This window comes from Tachyglossus aculeatus, chromosome 2, assembly GCF_015852505.1.
Source record: "Tachyglossus aculeatus isolate mTacAcu1 chromosome 2, mTacAcu1.pri, whole genome shotgun sequence".
Taxonomy (NCBI): Eukaryota; Metazoa; Chordata; class Mammalia; order Monotremata; family Tachyglossidae; genus Tachyglossus; species Tachyglossus aculeatus.
The window spans coordinates 47,611,282-47,626,570 of record NC_052067.1 but is presented as its reverse complement, the minus strand read 5'-3'; the positions used below and the strand labels follow the sequence as shown (position 1 = coordinate 47,626,570).

Genomic DNA, 15,289 nt, shown 5'->3' with positions numbered 1-15,289 from the left:
GTGCTTACTATGTTCAAAGCACTGTTCTAAGCGCTGGGGAGGTTACAAGGTGAGCAGCAGAGGAGCAGAGTGTACGGGCTGGGCTGTAGAAAGAGAGAAGGGAGGTGAGGTAGGAGAGGACAATGTGATGAAGAGCTGTGAAGCCAATAGTGAGGAGTTTGTACGGTGCACTGCATGCAGTAAGCACTCAATAAATATGACTGAAATGCAATTGATTGATTTTATTGATCAGACTGGGGTAGGGAAGACTGCATACCCTCTGTGCTAGGATGGTGAAGACATGCCTCGGGCGTAAATATGGCCTCAGTGGAGAGAGTGGAGAGATGGAGCCTTGGCTGTGTGCCCTTTCAGAGGAGAGATGAGCACTTTTTGGAGGCCATTAGTACGGTTGTTGTTCTGTTTAACTTCTAACAACTACCCAGTGCTCCTGGAAGAGAGGTATTATGGAGCAGTCACTTCCTCAGAGTGATTCTCTGCTAGAAGAAGGTGTAAAGCCTTCTTCTAGAGGTGAATAGAGGAAACTGAGGGAATTTTTATCCACTCCCTACCCACTCATGGGGAAGAGTAGGGCTCGTTTACTGTTTCCAGTATTTAGACCCCTGTGGTAGACTCTTGGGGATTTCCAGAGGGGTGGAGAAGCAGGGGACCCCTGCCCTGGAAGAGGTTGTAATTTAATGGCAACACAAAAACAACACATACACAAAAGTGTCAGATACCAGTAATAGTTTTACACAGAAAGACTCATATTTGTGGAGGGAAGAGTGGGTAGAGTTTGCTGGGGTGATTGTCGAGTGATCCCTGACAGAGTCTCGTGGCAGAGTCCTGTGGCAGCAGCCGGAATGGAATAAGAACGTTGTCTTTCAGCATCCATCATTGGACACGGCACATGGGGAAGGGAGAGGGTGAGAGTGGTAAGAAGGTGGTTTGAATTGGAAAAATCACAGGGTAGGGAATGTTAAACACCCTAGCCGCAGCTGTTGCTGCTGCCATTATTTTGGGACTTCAGAATATTGTCGGGCAATGAGGGGATGAAGGGAAATAGGAGAGTTCTATTACCTGTGGATCCTTCACCAGATTTCAAGCAAAAACTCTTCACTCTCAGCTTCAAGGCTCTAAATCACCTCGCCCCCTCCTACCTCACCTCCCTTCTCTCCTTCTCCAGCCCAGCCCACACCCTCCGCTCCTCTGCCCCTAACCCCCTCACTGTACCTCATTCTCGCCTGTCTTGCCGTCGACCCCCGGCCCACATCCTCCCCCTGGCCTGGAATGACCTCCCTCCACACATCCACCAAGCTTGCCCTACTGAGAGCTCACCTCCTCCAAGAGGCCTTCCCAGACTGAGCCCCCTTTTTCCTCTCCTCCTCCCCATCCCCCCCCGCCCTACCTCCTTCCCCTTCCCACAGCACCTGTATATACAATTGTACAGATTTATTACTGTATTTATTTTACTTGTACATATTTACTATTGCATTTATTGTGTTAATGATGTGCATCTAGCTTTATTTCTATTTATTCTGATGACTTGACACCTGTCTACATGTTTTGTTTTGTTGTCCGTCTCCCCCTTCTAGACTGTGAACCCGTTGTTGGGTAGGGACCGTATCTATATGTTGCCAACTTGTACTTCCCATGAGCTTAGTACAGTGCTCTGCACACAGTAAGCGCTCAATAAATACGATTGAATGAATGAATGAATTTCCCGTGTTCACTCCAGGTTTCCCAGCTACGGTTTTGAGTGTCCGTTCTCCATTTTGTTTAGACTCTTCTGGTTACCATGGAATCCCATTTGAGTAGCCACAGTTTCTTTGGCGGTGGATGTCACTTACCTACCATTTCAAGTTGGCTGAATCTTTGATCTCGCTGTGCTTCTCTGGAACAATTATATCCTTCTCGGAGCAGTGCCAGCTTAAAATAGAAATGCTTTTAAAATTTCTCCCTTTGATCTTGCCAACCATGTGCTTGCCAAATTTAGGAGGGTACCTTCAGTACCTCAAATCAATCAATCATTCAATCAGTAGTACTTATTGAATGCATACTGTGGGCAAAGCACTGTACTAAGTGCTTGGAAGAGTACAATAAAGCAAAGTTACAGTAAAACATTTCCTGCCCACACGAGCTCATAAGCTTCAGGCGAAGCCAAACTCCACTGTTGGCAAGGAAATCCAAAATTTTCAAGACCCTATTTTCCCTTTCTTCCCCATTTTGTTACTCTTTTTGTTTTCCTAGCTATTTGGGGAGCTTCTCTTCTCCTTTTCTCCTTGCTTATTTCAGGATACTGTGCTAAATCTGTACTCGGCACCCAGCTGGTGTTGTTTTATCTAGGGTTTGATGATGCATGATCTTAGTTCATCCCTTTGCGCAATTTTCTAAAGTTAGATTCTGCGAAGTGAGAGGTAGTTCCTCAGAAATCCAGCAGAAAGGATAACAATATTTTGACTTTCAATCCAGTTTCCCATTTTACATGATTTACATCTCTGGATATAAATCATGGTAGTCATTTTCAGTCCTGCTGTCATTGGACCAAATGGTAATGGAATTTTTGGGTGATAACAAAATACATGAATAAATTAATAAATTAAGGAATTGGAGTTTATCTGCCTACCCGATTAGTTAAATCAAATGAACGTTTAGCTAAGTTCCTTGATTCTTATTGCTTACAAATTAATTTGAACTACATGTTCTTCAGGGTCCTCTTCCATGGTATTAATTGTACAATTGTGTTTTCTTTTCTAGATTTCTCTTTCAATTTGTTTCGCTCTGATGTTTGGAAACACAAAGTTTTTAACCTCGTATTTTGCCTCCTCTTTGGTAATTACATTGGTATGTATAACCTCAGTTTCAGGGGGGCTTTCTCTGGAAAGAAAAAGTTTTGAGAGGCTGATCTCCCCATAGATAAGGCAGAGACTTCTCTGGGAAAGAATTCACCCCCGACCACTTGATGCCCATCTTGCTCTTGGGAAGAAAAGAGATATTTACCCCACTGTGTCCACGGGACTCTTAGGATGATGAATCCTCTACTAGAAAGGTTTGAGGAACAGCATGGCCTAGTGGAAAAGTCAGAAGGCCCTGGGTTCTAATCCTGCCTCTTCCATGTGTCAGTTATGTGACCTTGGGCAAGTCATGTTACTTCTCTGTGCCTCAGTTCCCTCATCTGTAAAAAACAAAAAGGGATTAAGACTGTGAACCCCATGTGGGACTGTGACCAACCTGATTAACTTGTCTATACCATTGCTTAGTACAGCGCTTGGCACATAGTAAGAGCTTAATAGACACCATTTAAAAAAACACATTAAAAAACAAACCCATTATTAAAACTAAAGAGAGAATGAAGGACGTTCCTTTCTCTCCCAACCCCTTAAAAAACTAGGAGCCCAACAGCACCATTGTTAGAGGGTTCCTGCCTTATGTGGAGCTTTCTACTTTCCCGGGCTCTGCTCCGCTTTCTCTCTCTCTTATTCAGATGTTCACATGGTAACTCATTCATTCGATCATATTTACTGAGCACTTACTTTGTGCAGAGCACTGTACTAAGTGCTTGGAAAGTACAATACAGAAATAAAGAGAGATGATCCCTGCCCACAATGAGGTGATTCTAACTAAGTTGCAAAGCAATTTCCAAGGGAATTAAAAGGCCACTATATTAAACATGGGGCAAAATCCATCCCAGAGGGGTCTCAATTCAATATTGAGAAACAGTAGGGCCTACTGGATAGAGCAGAGGCCTGGAGTCGAAAGGACCTGAGTTCTGATCCCGGCTCTGCCACTGGTCTGCTGTGTGACCTTGGGCAAGTCACTTCACTTCTCTGTGCCTCAGTGACCTCATCTGTAAAATGAGGATTAAGACTTTGAGCCCCATGTGGAACAGGGACCCCGTTGTTGGGTAGGGACCGTCTCTATATGTTGCCAACTTGTACTTCCCAAGCGCTTAGTACAGTGCTCTGCACACACTAAGTGCTCAATAAATACGATTGAGTGAATGAATGAATGATAAGCTTGTATCTACCCCAGTACTTAGTACAGTGTCTGGCACATAGTACGTACTTAACAAATACCATAAAATGAAATGTATAGATAATATGAAATATATAGATAATAAACAGAATTCCTTAGAGAAGCAGCATGGATCAGTGGAAAGAGCACGGGCTTGGGAGTCTGAGGTCACGGGTTCAAATCCCTGCTCCGCCAATTGTCAGCTGTGTGACTTTGGGCAAGTCACTTCACTTCTCTGGGCCTCAGTTACCTCATCAGTAAAATGGGGATTAAGATTGTGAGCCCCGCATGGGGCAACCTGATCACCTTGTATCCTCCCCAGCGCTTAGAACAGTGCTTTACACATAGTAAGCGCTTAACAAATACCAAAATCATTTATTATTATTTATTCCTTGTATAAGCCTGTGGCAGGGTTTTCAAGACCAGAATGTCCTCTGTGATGGAGTCTGGGTTTTCTCCAATCACTTCCCCTCCTCTCCAGAGGCAACCAGCTGCTCTATTCCTTTAGCCTCTCTTAACCAGAACTTTCTTTCCAGATCAGTTCTTTGACACCGTACCTGCCTCTGCTCATTTTAAATGACCTGTTTTCCAAACCTCCCCAAACATTCAACAGCACCAAGCACTCTCCTTTCATATCAGAGGTGTGATGATGGGTAGGGGGCTCTTCAGTGCTCATTCACACCTACCTCAGTCAATCCATGATAATCAGTTAATCAATCAGTGGTATTTACTGAATGCTTACTAGGTGCAAACCACTGCACTAAGCACTCGAAAGAGTACGATACAACAGAGTTGGCAGATAGGTTCCCTATCCACAACGAATTCACAGTAATCAGAAGCAGCGGGCTCAGTGGAAAAGAGCATGAGCTTTGGAGTCAGAGGTCATGGGTTCAAATCCCAGCTCCGCCAATTGTCAGCTGTGTGACTTTGGGTAAGTCACTTAACTTCTCTGTGCCTCGGTTCCCTCATCTGTAAAATGGGGATTAAGATTGTGAGCCCCCCGTGGGACAACGTGGTCACCTTGTAATCTCCCCAGCACTCAGAACAGTGCTTTGCACATAGTAAGCGCTTAATAAATGCCATCATTATTATTAATCACATCTCCAAGAGACTTCCCCTCCTAAGCACTCATTTCCCCTACTCCCTTTCTCTTCTGTGTCACCCTTGCACTTGGATTTGTTCGCTTTATTCACCCCCTCTCAGCCCCACAGCACTGATGACCATATCCATAATTTATTTTCATATCTATATCCTAAGCTCCTGGTGGGATTTTCTTAAGTGCTTATTATGTGCCAAGCACTGAACTAAGCGCTGGGGTAGATACAATGGGTGGACACAATCCCTGTCCCACATAGGGCTCACAGTCCTAATCCCTGTTTTACAGATGAGGAAACTGAGGCACAGAAATGTTAAGTGATTTGCCCAAGTTCATACAGCAGACAAATGGCAGAACTGGGATTAGAACCCAGGTCCTTCTGAATCCTAGGCCCGTGCTCTATCCAGTAGGCCATGCTACTAAAAAATAAGTACAGTTGATTGATTATCATTTTCATGTGGCTGACAATTTGTTTAATATATTTTTAAGCCTTGATCCTAGGATTATATATGTGTGCATATATAATGTATATATATTTGTGTGTATATATGTATGTATATGTGTATATATATGTGTGAGTGTGCTATATAGATGTACATATGCATATCTATACTAACTGCAATTATAATTTTATTTAATTCTCTCAGGGCTTGATTGCAATGAGATCAAAATTATTATACATGGATGTATGTGAACGCCACTCATGGGTAAGGATTAAATGTTTAAACAAAGTTTCCTCAGAGGTGTTCTTCTACTTGATCTTCATTAGTCTGCATTTAGAAAATACGTGTGGACAATAACATTCTTAAAAATGATTATAATAATGATGGTATTTGTTAAGTGCTTACTGTGTGTCAAGCACTGTTCTAAGCATTGGGGTAGGTACAAGATCATCAAGTTGGACATAGTTGCTGTCCCACACAGGGCTCACAATCCTAATCCCCATTTTACAGATGAAGTAACTGAGGCCCAGAGAAGTTAAGTGACTTGCCCAAAGTCACACAGCAGACAAGTGGCAGAGCCAGGATTAGAACTCACATCCTTCTGACTCCTAAGCCGTGCTCTTATCCACTAAGTCAATTATGTTAATAAAATATCGCAGTGCCACTAGTTAAAGGCAAATAATAATGATAATAATAATGATTTGATCTTGGATTTATATATTTTCTTTCTTCCAAAGATGTCAAAATGCTTACATGTTATTCTTTTTTCCCTCCCCACATCCCTAAGGAAAAAATGGGAAGGAGGGTGTAGGTAAGGAAGGCATCGTTACTCCATTTTTCAGGAGACCATGAAGTGAAATACTAAAGAGATTAACCAAGGTCAATTAAGCCAGCGAGATAGGATTCGAGGCTTCCAGAATCCCAGTGGGATTGCCGAGAAAGAGGAAGATCGGGGTTAGTGAGAGAGATTCGGGAGTCATCCACAAAGAGATGATACCTGAAGCTTTGGGAGCAGATGAGCTCCCCAGGAGAGTGAGTCCAAATGGAGAATCGAAGGGCACCCAAAACTGATTATTGAGAGACCCCCACAGTTGAGGTGAGAGGCCGAGGAGGGGCCAGTGAAAGAGACCAAAAAGCAATCCTCAATCGTCAATCGTATTTATGGAGCGCATTTACTGTTTGTAGAGCACTTGGGAGAGTACAATATAACAATAAACAGACACATTTCTTGCCCACAATAAGCTTACAGTCTAGAGCAGCAGCCAGAGAGGTAAGACAAGATTCAGGAGAAGACAGTGTCACAGAATCCAGTGTTTGATAGTATTTTCTGGAAAAAGTGATAGTCTTAGAGACAAGAAGAATTAGGATAGAATAAAGTCCATTCAATTTTCACTCGGCCATGCTGCTTACCATACATATCCCAGTCATATCTCATAAACTCTATTACTCCCCAATCTGTAATTTATTTATTTAAATACCTATCTATCCCACTAGAATTCTTCGTGGGCAGAATCATGTCTTCTAACTCTTTTGTACTCAACCAATACTGGTATTTGCTTTCCACACCGTAAGCGCTCAGTGAATACTACTGCTTGATGACCCAAATCAGCATTTACATTTTTAGGTCCTAGCAAGAAAGCCAGCATAAACTGTAATAGAAAATTTCCCCTTGAAGGTTTATATCTTTTATAATACTTTGTACGGAAGTCAGAAAAAGTTTTGAAGAAATAGTAAAGATGCTTAAGGACAGAACCCCAAAATCAGAAACAAAAGATAATATGCGGTAGTGAAATAGAGTAAAACTGAAAGCTGGAATTTGAAAGGGTAGGATAGAACAGGAATAAGAAAGTATTCCTATGTGGCAATGCCCTCGATGGTTAAATGAAAACATCCAGCCACCTGAAAGGGTAAGTAGATTTATAATCAGTGAACCAGTGGAAATATCCTGATTAAGACTCCAGTGATGATGATGATGATTCCAGTCATCATGTCATTTTAAAGAACATGAAAAAGGACAAGACCTACTTTTTGCAAAGGAATTAGTTTTTAAGTTTGAGAATTCTATTCCATGCTTGCAATGAAATCAATATTGTTATTTTAATTTAGAAGTGAAATTGTTTGAAGCATCAATTATATATTTTCAGAGTGTTTTAAAATCTGATTTGTTCAAATTTTTGCACAACTGCATTAAAAATGCATTTTTAAATTTTCTAAACATCTGTAACATTCATTTATTAGTTTATAAGTGAATTAATTTTTCATTTTGTCATTCAAGATCTATTTAGCTTTTGGAAGAAGAACATTTATAAAAACTTACTTCAATCTTCATTTTCCAGGCTTTTCAGAGTTGTGTTTGGTTGTTTGGAATAGCCCTTCTGAAGTTTTTGGTATCTTTAATCTTGGATGCTTCCAACAGTGTGAGTATTTCCACCTGTACTAAATTAACAAACCCCTTATCGCATTATGTGTAATTTCTGTATGTTCTCACATTGGGTGTGGATTTGTGAGGGTGTAGGAGCATAATATGTGAGTTCATGTTCATATCATTTACATAGATTTTGATATCTATAGGGTAGAGGCAGCATGGCTTAGTGGGAAAAGCATGGGCCTGGTATTCAGAGGACCTGTGTTCTAGTTCCGGCTCTGCCAGTTGGTTGCTGTGTGACTTTGTGCAGGTCATTTAACTTCTCTGTGCCTCAGTTCCCTCATCTGCCAAATGGGGATTCGATACCTGTTCTCACTCCCACTAAGACCGTGAGCCCCATGTGGGACCGGATTATCTTGAATCTATCCCAGTGCTCAGTACAGTGCTTGGCACATAGTAAGCACTTAACAAATACCACCATTATTGTTATCATTATTAGATTTACGGGTGGCCCCATGTATACAAAAGTCTTCCCCTACCACCGTGGGATTTGAGCTCCTACCATGTTGGTCCTCCCATTTCTTGCTAGCCCAGATTTATTCTGAATCTCACATTTCTCACGATTGTATCCAACCCTCATCCCAGAGTGCTCCTTCTCCAAGATATCTTCGATTCAGTGAAGGTAGTGTAAAATTCCTGTCCAAACCCAATCTGAATGATACATAAATAATATACCCAAAGCCTGTATTATCTGTGTATTTAACTTCACTTTTTGACTACTGTTTGTACTGCCTACATTGCAGTAATTGGATTTCGCTCTCATATTTCCTTTAGTCCTTCTCCTTGGTCTGGTAGCTGTTGCTTTTTCTATCTTCTGTAAATTCCATGTCCCCTTTTCCTTTGGCTTTTCTACTTTTGTTCTTATATAATCTTGCTATTTCTTAGTACTCCAACATGTCTTAGTTTCTCCGTTTTTATTTCTCCATTCTCTCAGTGTAGTCATCTTGGTGTGTTGACATCTTTCCTCTCTTTCCTGAGATTCCTGCACACTATGTTTGTAAAACTGCTTGAGCAGCTTTAAATTCTCTTGGGTTCTTTTGTCTATTAGGCTTTCTGCCCACTAGCTCAAATTGAGCTCTTACACGCTCTGTGATCCGTTCTTAAATTTCCCTTTTTCAAAATTAATTTCCTTCCAGATTTGCATAATTGACCTGCTATTATACAAACTCTTCAAATCCACACATTTTGATACATTAATATACTACAGCTGTGCTCCCGAATTTGACTACATGGATAAAGGGGTAAGAGGCATGTTTCGAAGTTTTCCATTTAAGGGGAAGTACCCAAGAATATAGGAACATAAGCTAGATGCCATTCGTGGTTTGGGACATTCAAATTCACTGTTTTATTTTGAGGGTGCCAATAGGTTGCCTGGAGAAACCATTCAACGGATGCTCCTCTTTGTCACTGATTGTAATGTCTGGGGATGTAATAATAATAATGAGGGCATTTATTAAGCGCTTACTATGTGCAAAGCACTGTTCTAAGCTCTGAATACTATCTAGACTGTAAGCTTGTTGTGGGCAGGGAACATTTCTACCAACTCTGTTGTACTCTCCCAAGTGCTTAATACAATGCTCTACACACAGTAAGCACTCAATAAATGCCACTGATCGACTGATTATCTAATACCCCTAACTTTCACTTGCAGGCCCATTGGTTTATCTAAATTCTTTGTGAGCCTACTCATATTTTCTGCCTGCACAACTTTCTGATGCTTACCTGATTTATTTTATGGTGCGGTCCAGGTTTCAGTGGGCTGATAAACCCTTCTGCTCCCCATTTGTACTGCCACTTTATTTAAAGAAATTCACACCGATTCTTGTTTTGAACTAAAGTGTTTCCGTATTTGCAATGAAACAGTTGTTTGTATTTCAGACTCCGTGGAGGTACACAAAGACTCTGCTACTCCCAGTTGTTCTGGTCGTTTTAGTTTTAATTTTTAGAAAGGTATGTTCATGATCTGGTGAGTTTATGAGTCTTTTTGCACTAAAATTGGCTCCTAAAGTAGCGAGTGGCGTTTATAATTGGGCTACACCTGCTGTACGCTTTATTTTACAAAAAAAATTATATCATTCCCCTCAAAAAACGTTATTAGAAAATGTGTTTGACCTTCTTCTGAGGTCACCCAGGCAACAGCTACATTAGAAAAAGGTTGGGCCAGAAACTAAGTAGTTTATTTTTGCTACCCCTCAATTCGAAGGCTCCCTGGAGCTTTTCAGCAATGACAGATTAAAAAAAATAATAATAATAATCATCACATTTGTTAAGCACTTACTAAGTGCCAAGCACTGTTCTAAGCACGGGGGGGATGCAAGGTAGTCAGGTTGTCCCACATGGGGCTCACAGTCTTATTCTTAACCCATTTTACAGATGAGATAACTGAGGCACAGAGAAGTTAAGTGACTTACCCAAAGTCACACAGCTGACAAAATAAAGCTTGTTTTGGGAGAAAAATTTTCGCTTCTACTATATTTGTTAGGGCTGCTTGGAAGGAGGAGTCCACCTGGCTCCTCACATTGGAGTTGGCCCAATTGCCTAACCGAGTTAATACCAGCCAGCCGGTGGCCCAACTCGTCTGCTATTTTGTAGGCTGGTCCCAGAGATGGTGAGGACCTCGACCTGTATCCTGCCAGTAGGGAGAACCTGTCTATCCAAGGGTCTGCCTTCCCTCTTTCCTTAGAAACCTCAATCGGATACCACGCCAACCTCAGGGAATGTCAAGACATTCCCATGTCAGGGCATGCTTAATTGGAGATTCGTTACCCAGGCCAACATTGATGTCCAGGAGGCACTGAGGGAGAAACGTCTGGCCGGCTCAGCCCCACTGACCCACACTGGCAAGGGCTTCCAGAATGTCGCATGCTCAGCCACTGGTGGCCCGACTTTGTCTTTCCGGTGGGGTGGAGAGACCCAGAAGAGCAACCGCAGGAAAGGCCGCTCCCTGAGTTTCCATCATGTCTATTTTTTTACTATTATCCATCCTTATCACATCTCACCTCTCAGTCGTTCTTTGGGCAATCCACATCTGCCTCTTTCCCAGCCCCCCCCCGCTGGCAGGGTTCCTCTTCCTTGGAGAGGATTCCCCACTGTCTTTTGAAGGGAACCAACCTGGGACCTTTGCCCCTATTTCTTACAGGGCAGAGGGTCTTGCTCGACTTCGACCCCAATTCACTAGGTGGCTATCGATTCTGTACTACGTCTTAGTGCTGCTGGTTCATGTTAGCCCCCATGCAGGAAGCATCTTTCCCTGAATCCTCTGCTTTTTTAGGTTTCTCCCCTTATGGTGATGGCCTACTAACTTGAAATTTTGAGATACTATGAAAATGAACTTGGTCAACAAAGTAACTGCGGAAGTACCTTGAGTTACTGACTTACCCCTGCAGGCCTGTCACTCACCAGAGATGGAAATCAATTTCTTTCCTGTCTCCTTCCCTGTTCCCCGTGATTTTTCTGCCCATCTCCTATGCCTCAAAGTCAGCCCCTTTCCCCTGGCTTCCCCATCCTCCTCCACATCCCGCGTTCCAGTATTTCTGTGTCTTCGTTGGAATTTTAATTCTAGCAACAACCATTGCGGCAGGCGTGGCAACTAGAGAAGCAGCATGGCTCAGTTTAAAGAGCCCGGGCTTTGGAGTCAGAGGTCATGGATTCAAACCCCAGCTCCTCCACATGTCTGCTGTGTGACTTTGGGCAAGTCACTTAACTTCTCTGGGCCTCAATTACCTCATCTGTAAAATGGGGATTAAGACTGAGCCCCCCGAGGGACAATGTGATCACCTTGTAACCTCCCCAGTGCTTAGAACAGGGCTTTGCACATAGTAAGCCCTTAATAAATGCCATTATTATTATTCAGCGCTTAGAACAGTGCTTTGCACATAGTAAGCGCTTAATAAATGCCATCATTATTATTATCATACCTCCCCTTCCCTCTTGCTTCCCAGGATGTAGCCCTGTTTCCCACAACCCCGGCTGAAGCCATGGAGACAGGGACAGAACTTCACCCTTAAAAGCAGCTGTTGCTGGGATTAAAAGTATACTGGAGAGCAGGACCAGGGCAGGAACTAAGAGGCAGGGGGAAAGGGAGCCAGAAAAATCTCCAGGAATAAAGCAAGTGGCGGAAAGGAGAGCTCAGGTGTCACCTCAGGGCAGCATCATTGTATTTTGGGTGAAGCTTCTTTTAATGCGTTGGTTTGATTACAGGCAAGTTATTCCCTGGATCACTTTGGTCATGCATGCTTTTTGGCTTCATGTGTATGTCCTGGAGCCAGTTTTTGTTCATGCATTTATCGCTTGACTGCAAAAAGTTGTGAAATCTGAAGATCTTTTAATCAAATCAGTCTTAATGGTGTCCTTGCTAGCTCCCCCCCCCACCTTTTTGATGCCTGCCCGTTAAAAAAAGCTATCCATTTGCTGTTCACCTGAGAGTTTGTAGCCAGGGTTCCTTATTCTAATAGGGCTGCTGTAATGTTGCAAAGCACCTTGAAGGTGTCTTTATTATTTAGAATCTCGATATTCAGCATTCTCCGTGCTTCGGATGCCACTTTTCGAGGCAGTGGATGTGATAATGGCTCGAACTTGAAGCTGATGATTGTTCCAGTGAGGATGGCTCCTGTGATCCATACATCTTTCAAGCCCTAGTAGTGGCTGATAATCCAATCTCGATTTGCCGATGTTTGGAATGTGGATGTCTCCCTGACGTCTTTCTCTTTCTGGGGAGGCAGAAGATAGTTGCAGTGATGAGGTTCAGAGAGCCACTGCCATTTGGCTTCGCAATCCCATGGTGCCCGATAATAATAATAATAATGGCATTCATTAAGCGCTTACTATGTGCAAAGCACTGTTCTAAGCACTGGGGAGGTTACAAGGTGATCAGATTATCCCACGGGGGGCTCACAGTCTTAATCCCCATTTTACAGATGAGGTAACTGAGGCCCAGAGAAGTGAAGTGACTTGCCCAAAGTCACACAGCTGACAGTTGGCAGAGCCGGGATTTGAACCTGTGACCTCTGACTCCAAAGCCCGGGCTCTTTCCACTAAGCCACGCTGCTTCTCTACCATGTTTCAGGATCACTGCTACCCATGTATTGTGGTCTCCGTGTTGCTTAAATTTTTGGAGCCACTATGCAAACCGTATCCAGGTCCTTATAGAATTTTCCAAGAGAAAGGAATTGTTCATACATAAGGATGCTTACAGACAATCTCAACAGCCACCCCTGTCACTCATGTGGTGGTTGGTTGAATCATTCCTTCTTTGTTTACTTTCAGTTTTGGTAGTTTTACAAATATTTTTCCTCTTTTCTATGTTACATACTCAGATTAATCTGAATCTGTCTTTATCCCCCAAGTGAACTTTGGAAGGTCTGGGACCTTATCTTCGTTTCCTTATTCTACATGCTCCCAATGGCCTTGTACAGAACTCTGCAAGCAACAGATGCTCTATAAATACAGTTAATAATGAAGATGATTATGCAGCATGGCATAAGGAAAAGAGCATGAGCCTGAGAGTCAGAAGACCTGGGTTCTAATCCCGGCTCCTCCACTCATCTGCTGTGTGACCTTGGGCAAGTCACATCGCTTCTCTGTGCCACAATTTCTTCACCCAAAAAATGGGTATTCAGTGCATGCTCTTCCACCTACTCTGACTGTGAGCCCCATGGGGGACCTGATTATCTTGTGATTACCCCAGTGCTTAGCACAGTGCTTGGCAATTAGTACCTGCTTAACAAATACCACAATTATTATGATGCCTCCTTTTTACATCATGAATTGATCCTTGATTTTGACCTTTTCTGGGTGATAATTTAGGCTATTTAATATCCTACAAAGTTTTTATAAAACATTTAGTGAATTATTAATCTAATAAACTGAAACTGTGTAATTTTGTTCACAGACCCTTGGGGATATTTTTTATTTGTCTAAGAGACGGACCAATTTAAGGTAAATGTATTGGTTTTTCTGAAAGTGTTTTCTCTATTCTGCTATTAAATAACAATTTAATTTTCAGTTTGCAATTATACCGGATCTGTATGCCCCTCACAATTTGTGGCCGGCTCAATAGTAGTCATATTCTCTACTTCAATTAGATCAGACCCTTGAGATTTTTTAATTAAAAAAAAATAATAACATTGATATTAAGTTCCTTCTCTATGCCCAGCATTTTGCTAGAGACAAGATAATCAGGTCAGACATAGCCTCTAATCAACAGGGGGTCACAGTCTAAGCCGGGAGACACGGTATTTTAACCTTGCTTTACAGCTGACGAAATTGAGACGCAGGGAAGCTAAATGAATTTCCGAGATGATACAACAGGCGTGTGACTGAGCCAGGACTAGAACCTGTATCTCCCAATTCCCAATTCCCAACACTATAAGAGCAGGATGAGGAGAAGCAGCATGGCTTAGTGGAAAGCGTGTGCGTCTGAGAGTCAGAGGACCCACATTCTAATCCATGGTTTAATGGATAGAGCGTGGGGTGGAAGTCAGAATGATGTGGGTTCTAATCCCAGCTCCGCCGCGTGTCTGCTGTGTGACCTGGGGCAAGTCGCTTAGTTTCCCTGGTCCTCAGTTACCTCATCTGTAAAATGGGGATGAAGACTCTGAGTCTCATTTGGAACAGGGACTCTGTCCAACCTGATTTGTTGTAACAATAATAATAATAGTATCTGTTACAGTGGGAAAGGCACTGTACTAAGCGCTGGGGTGGATACAGGCAAATAGAGTTGGACACAGTCCCTGTCCCATGTGGGGCTCACGGTCTCAACTCCATTTTACAGATGAGATAACTGAGGCACAGAGAAGTGAAGTGACTTGCCCATGGTCACGTGGCCGGCTAGTGGTGGAGCCTTCTGACCCCAAGGCCCATGCCGCTTCTCTGTATCTACCCTAGTGCTTAAACAGTGCCTGGTACATAGTAACAAGTATCACAATTACTACTATTATTATTGTTATCATTATTAATAATCCCAGCTCTGCCAGTTGCCTGCTGTGTGAACTTGAGCAAATCACTTACCTTCTCTAGGCCTCAGTTTCCTCCTCTGTAAATTGGAGACTTAATACATAGTCCCCCTTAGACTGTGAGCCTCATGCAGAACAGGGACTGTGTTCCACATGATTATCTTCCATCTGCTCCAGCGCTTAGTTCAGGGCTTGGCATCTAGTTCACATTTAATGAATATCACAATTATTAATTTCCTTTCGAATAAAGGTGTTATCCTATAATTCCCAATACTCCTTGTGCCGTCTCTGCTGTAAAGTTTGCTTCTTTACTTAGACACCATTCTAGCAGTGAGGTCAGGCAGTTATTTTATCTGCTTCAAGGTTCCAGAATGTAAGAGGC

At 42.6% G+C, this 15,289-nt stretch overlaps 1 protein-coding gene across 3 annotated transcripts in view; it reads left to right on the top strand.

Annotated features, from left to right (window-relative positions):
- The window catches only part of LOC119949264 (probable C-mannosyltransferase DPY19L1), a 110,106-nt gene that overhangs the window by 58,710 nt on the left and 36,107 nt on the right, over positions 1-15,289 (top strand). For 2 of the 3 annotated variants that reach the window (XM_038770899.1, XM_038770881.1), the window contains exons 10-15: positions 2,734-2,820; positions 5,734-5,793; positions 7,866-7,946; positions 9,091-9,195; positions 9,833-9,904; positions 13,845-13,891. In XM_038770899.1, the coding sequence (XP_038626827.1) occupies positions 2,734-2,820; positions 5,734-5,793; positions 7,866-7,946; positions 9,091-9,195; positions 9,833-9,904; positions 13,845-13,891 (452 nt within the window). The remainder of the gene's footprint in view (positions 1-2,733; positions 2,821-5,733; positions 5,794-7,865; positions 7,947-9,090; positions 9,196-9,832; positions 9,905-13,844; positions 13,892-15,289) is intronic. The other variant, XM_038770890.1, reaches the window with a different exon arrangement.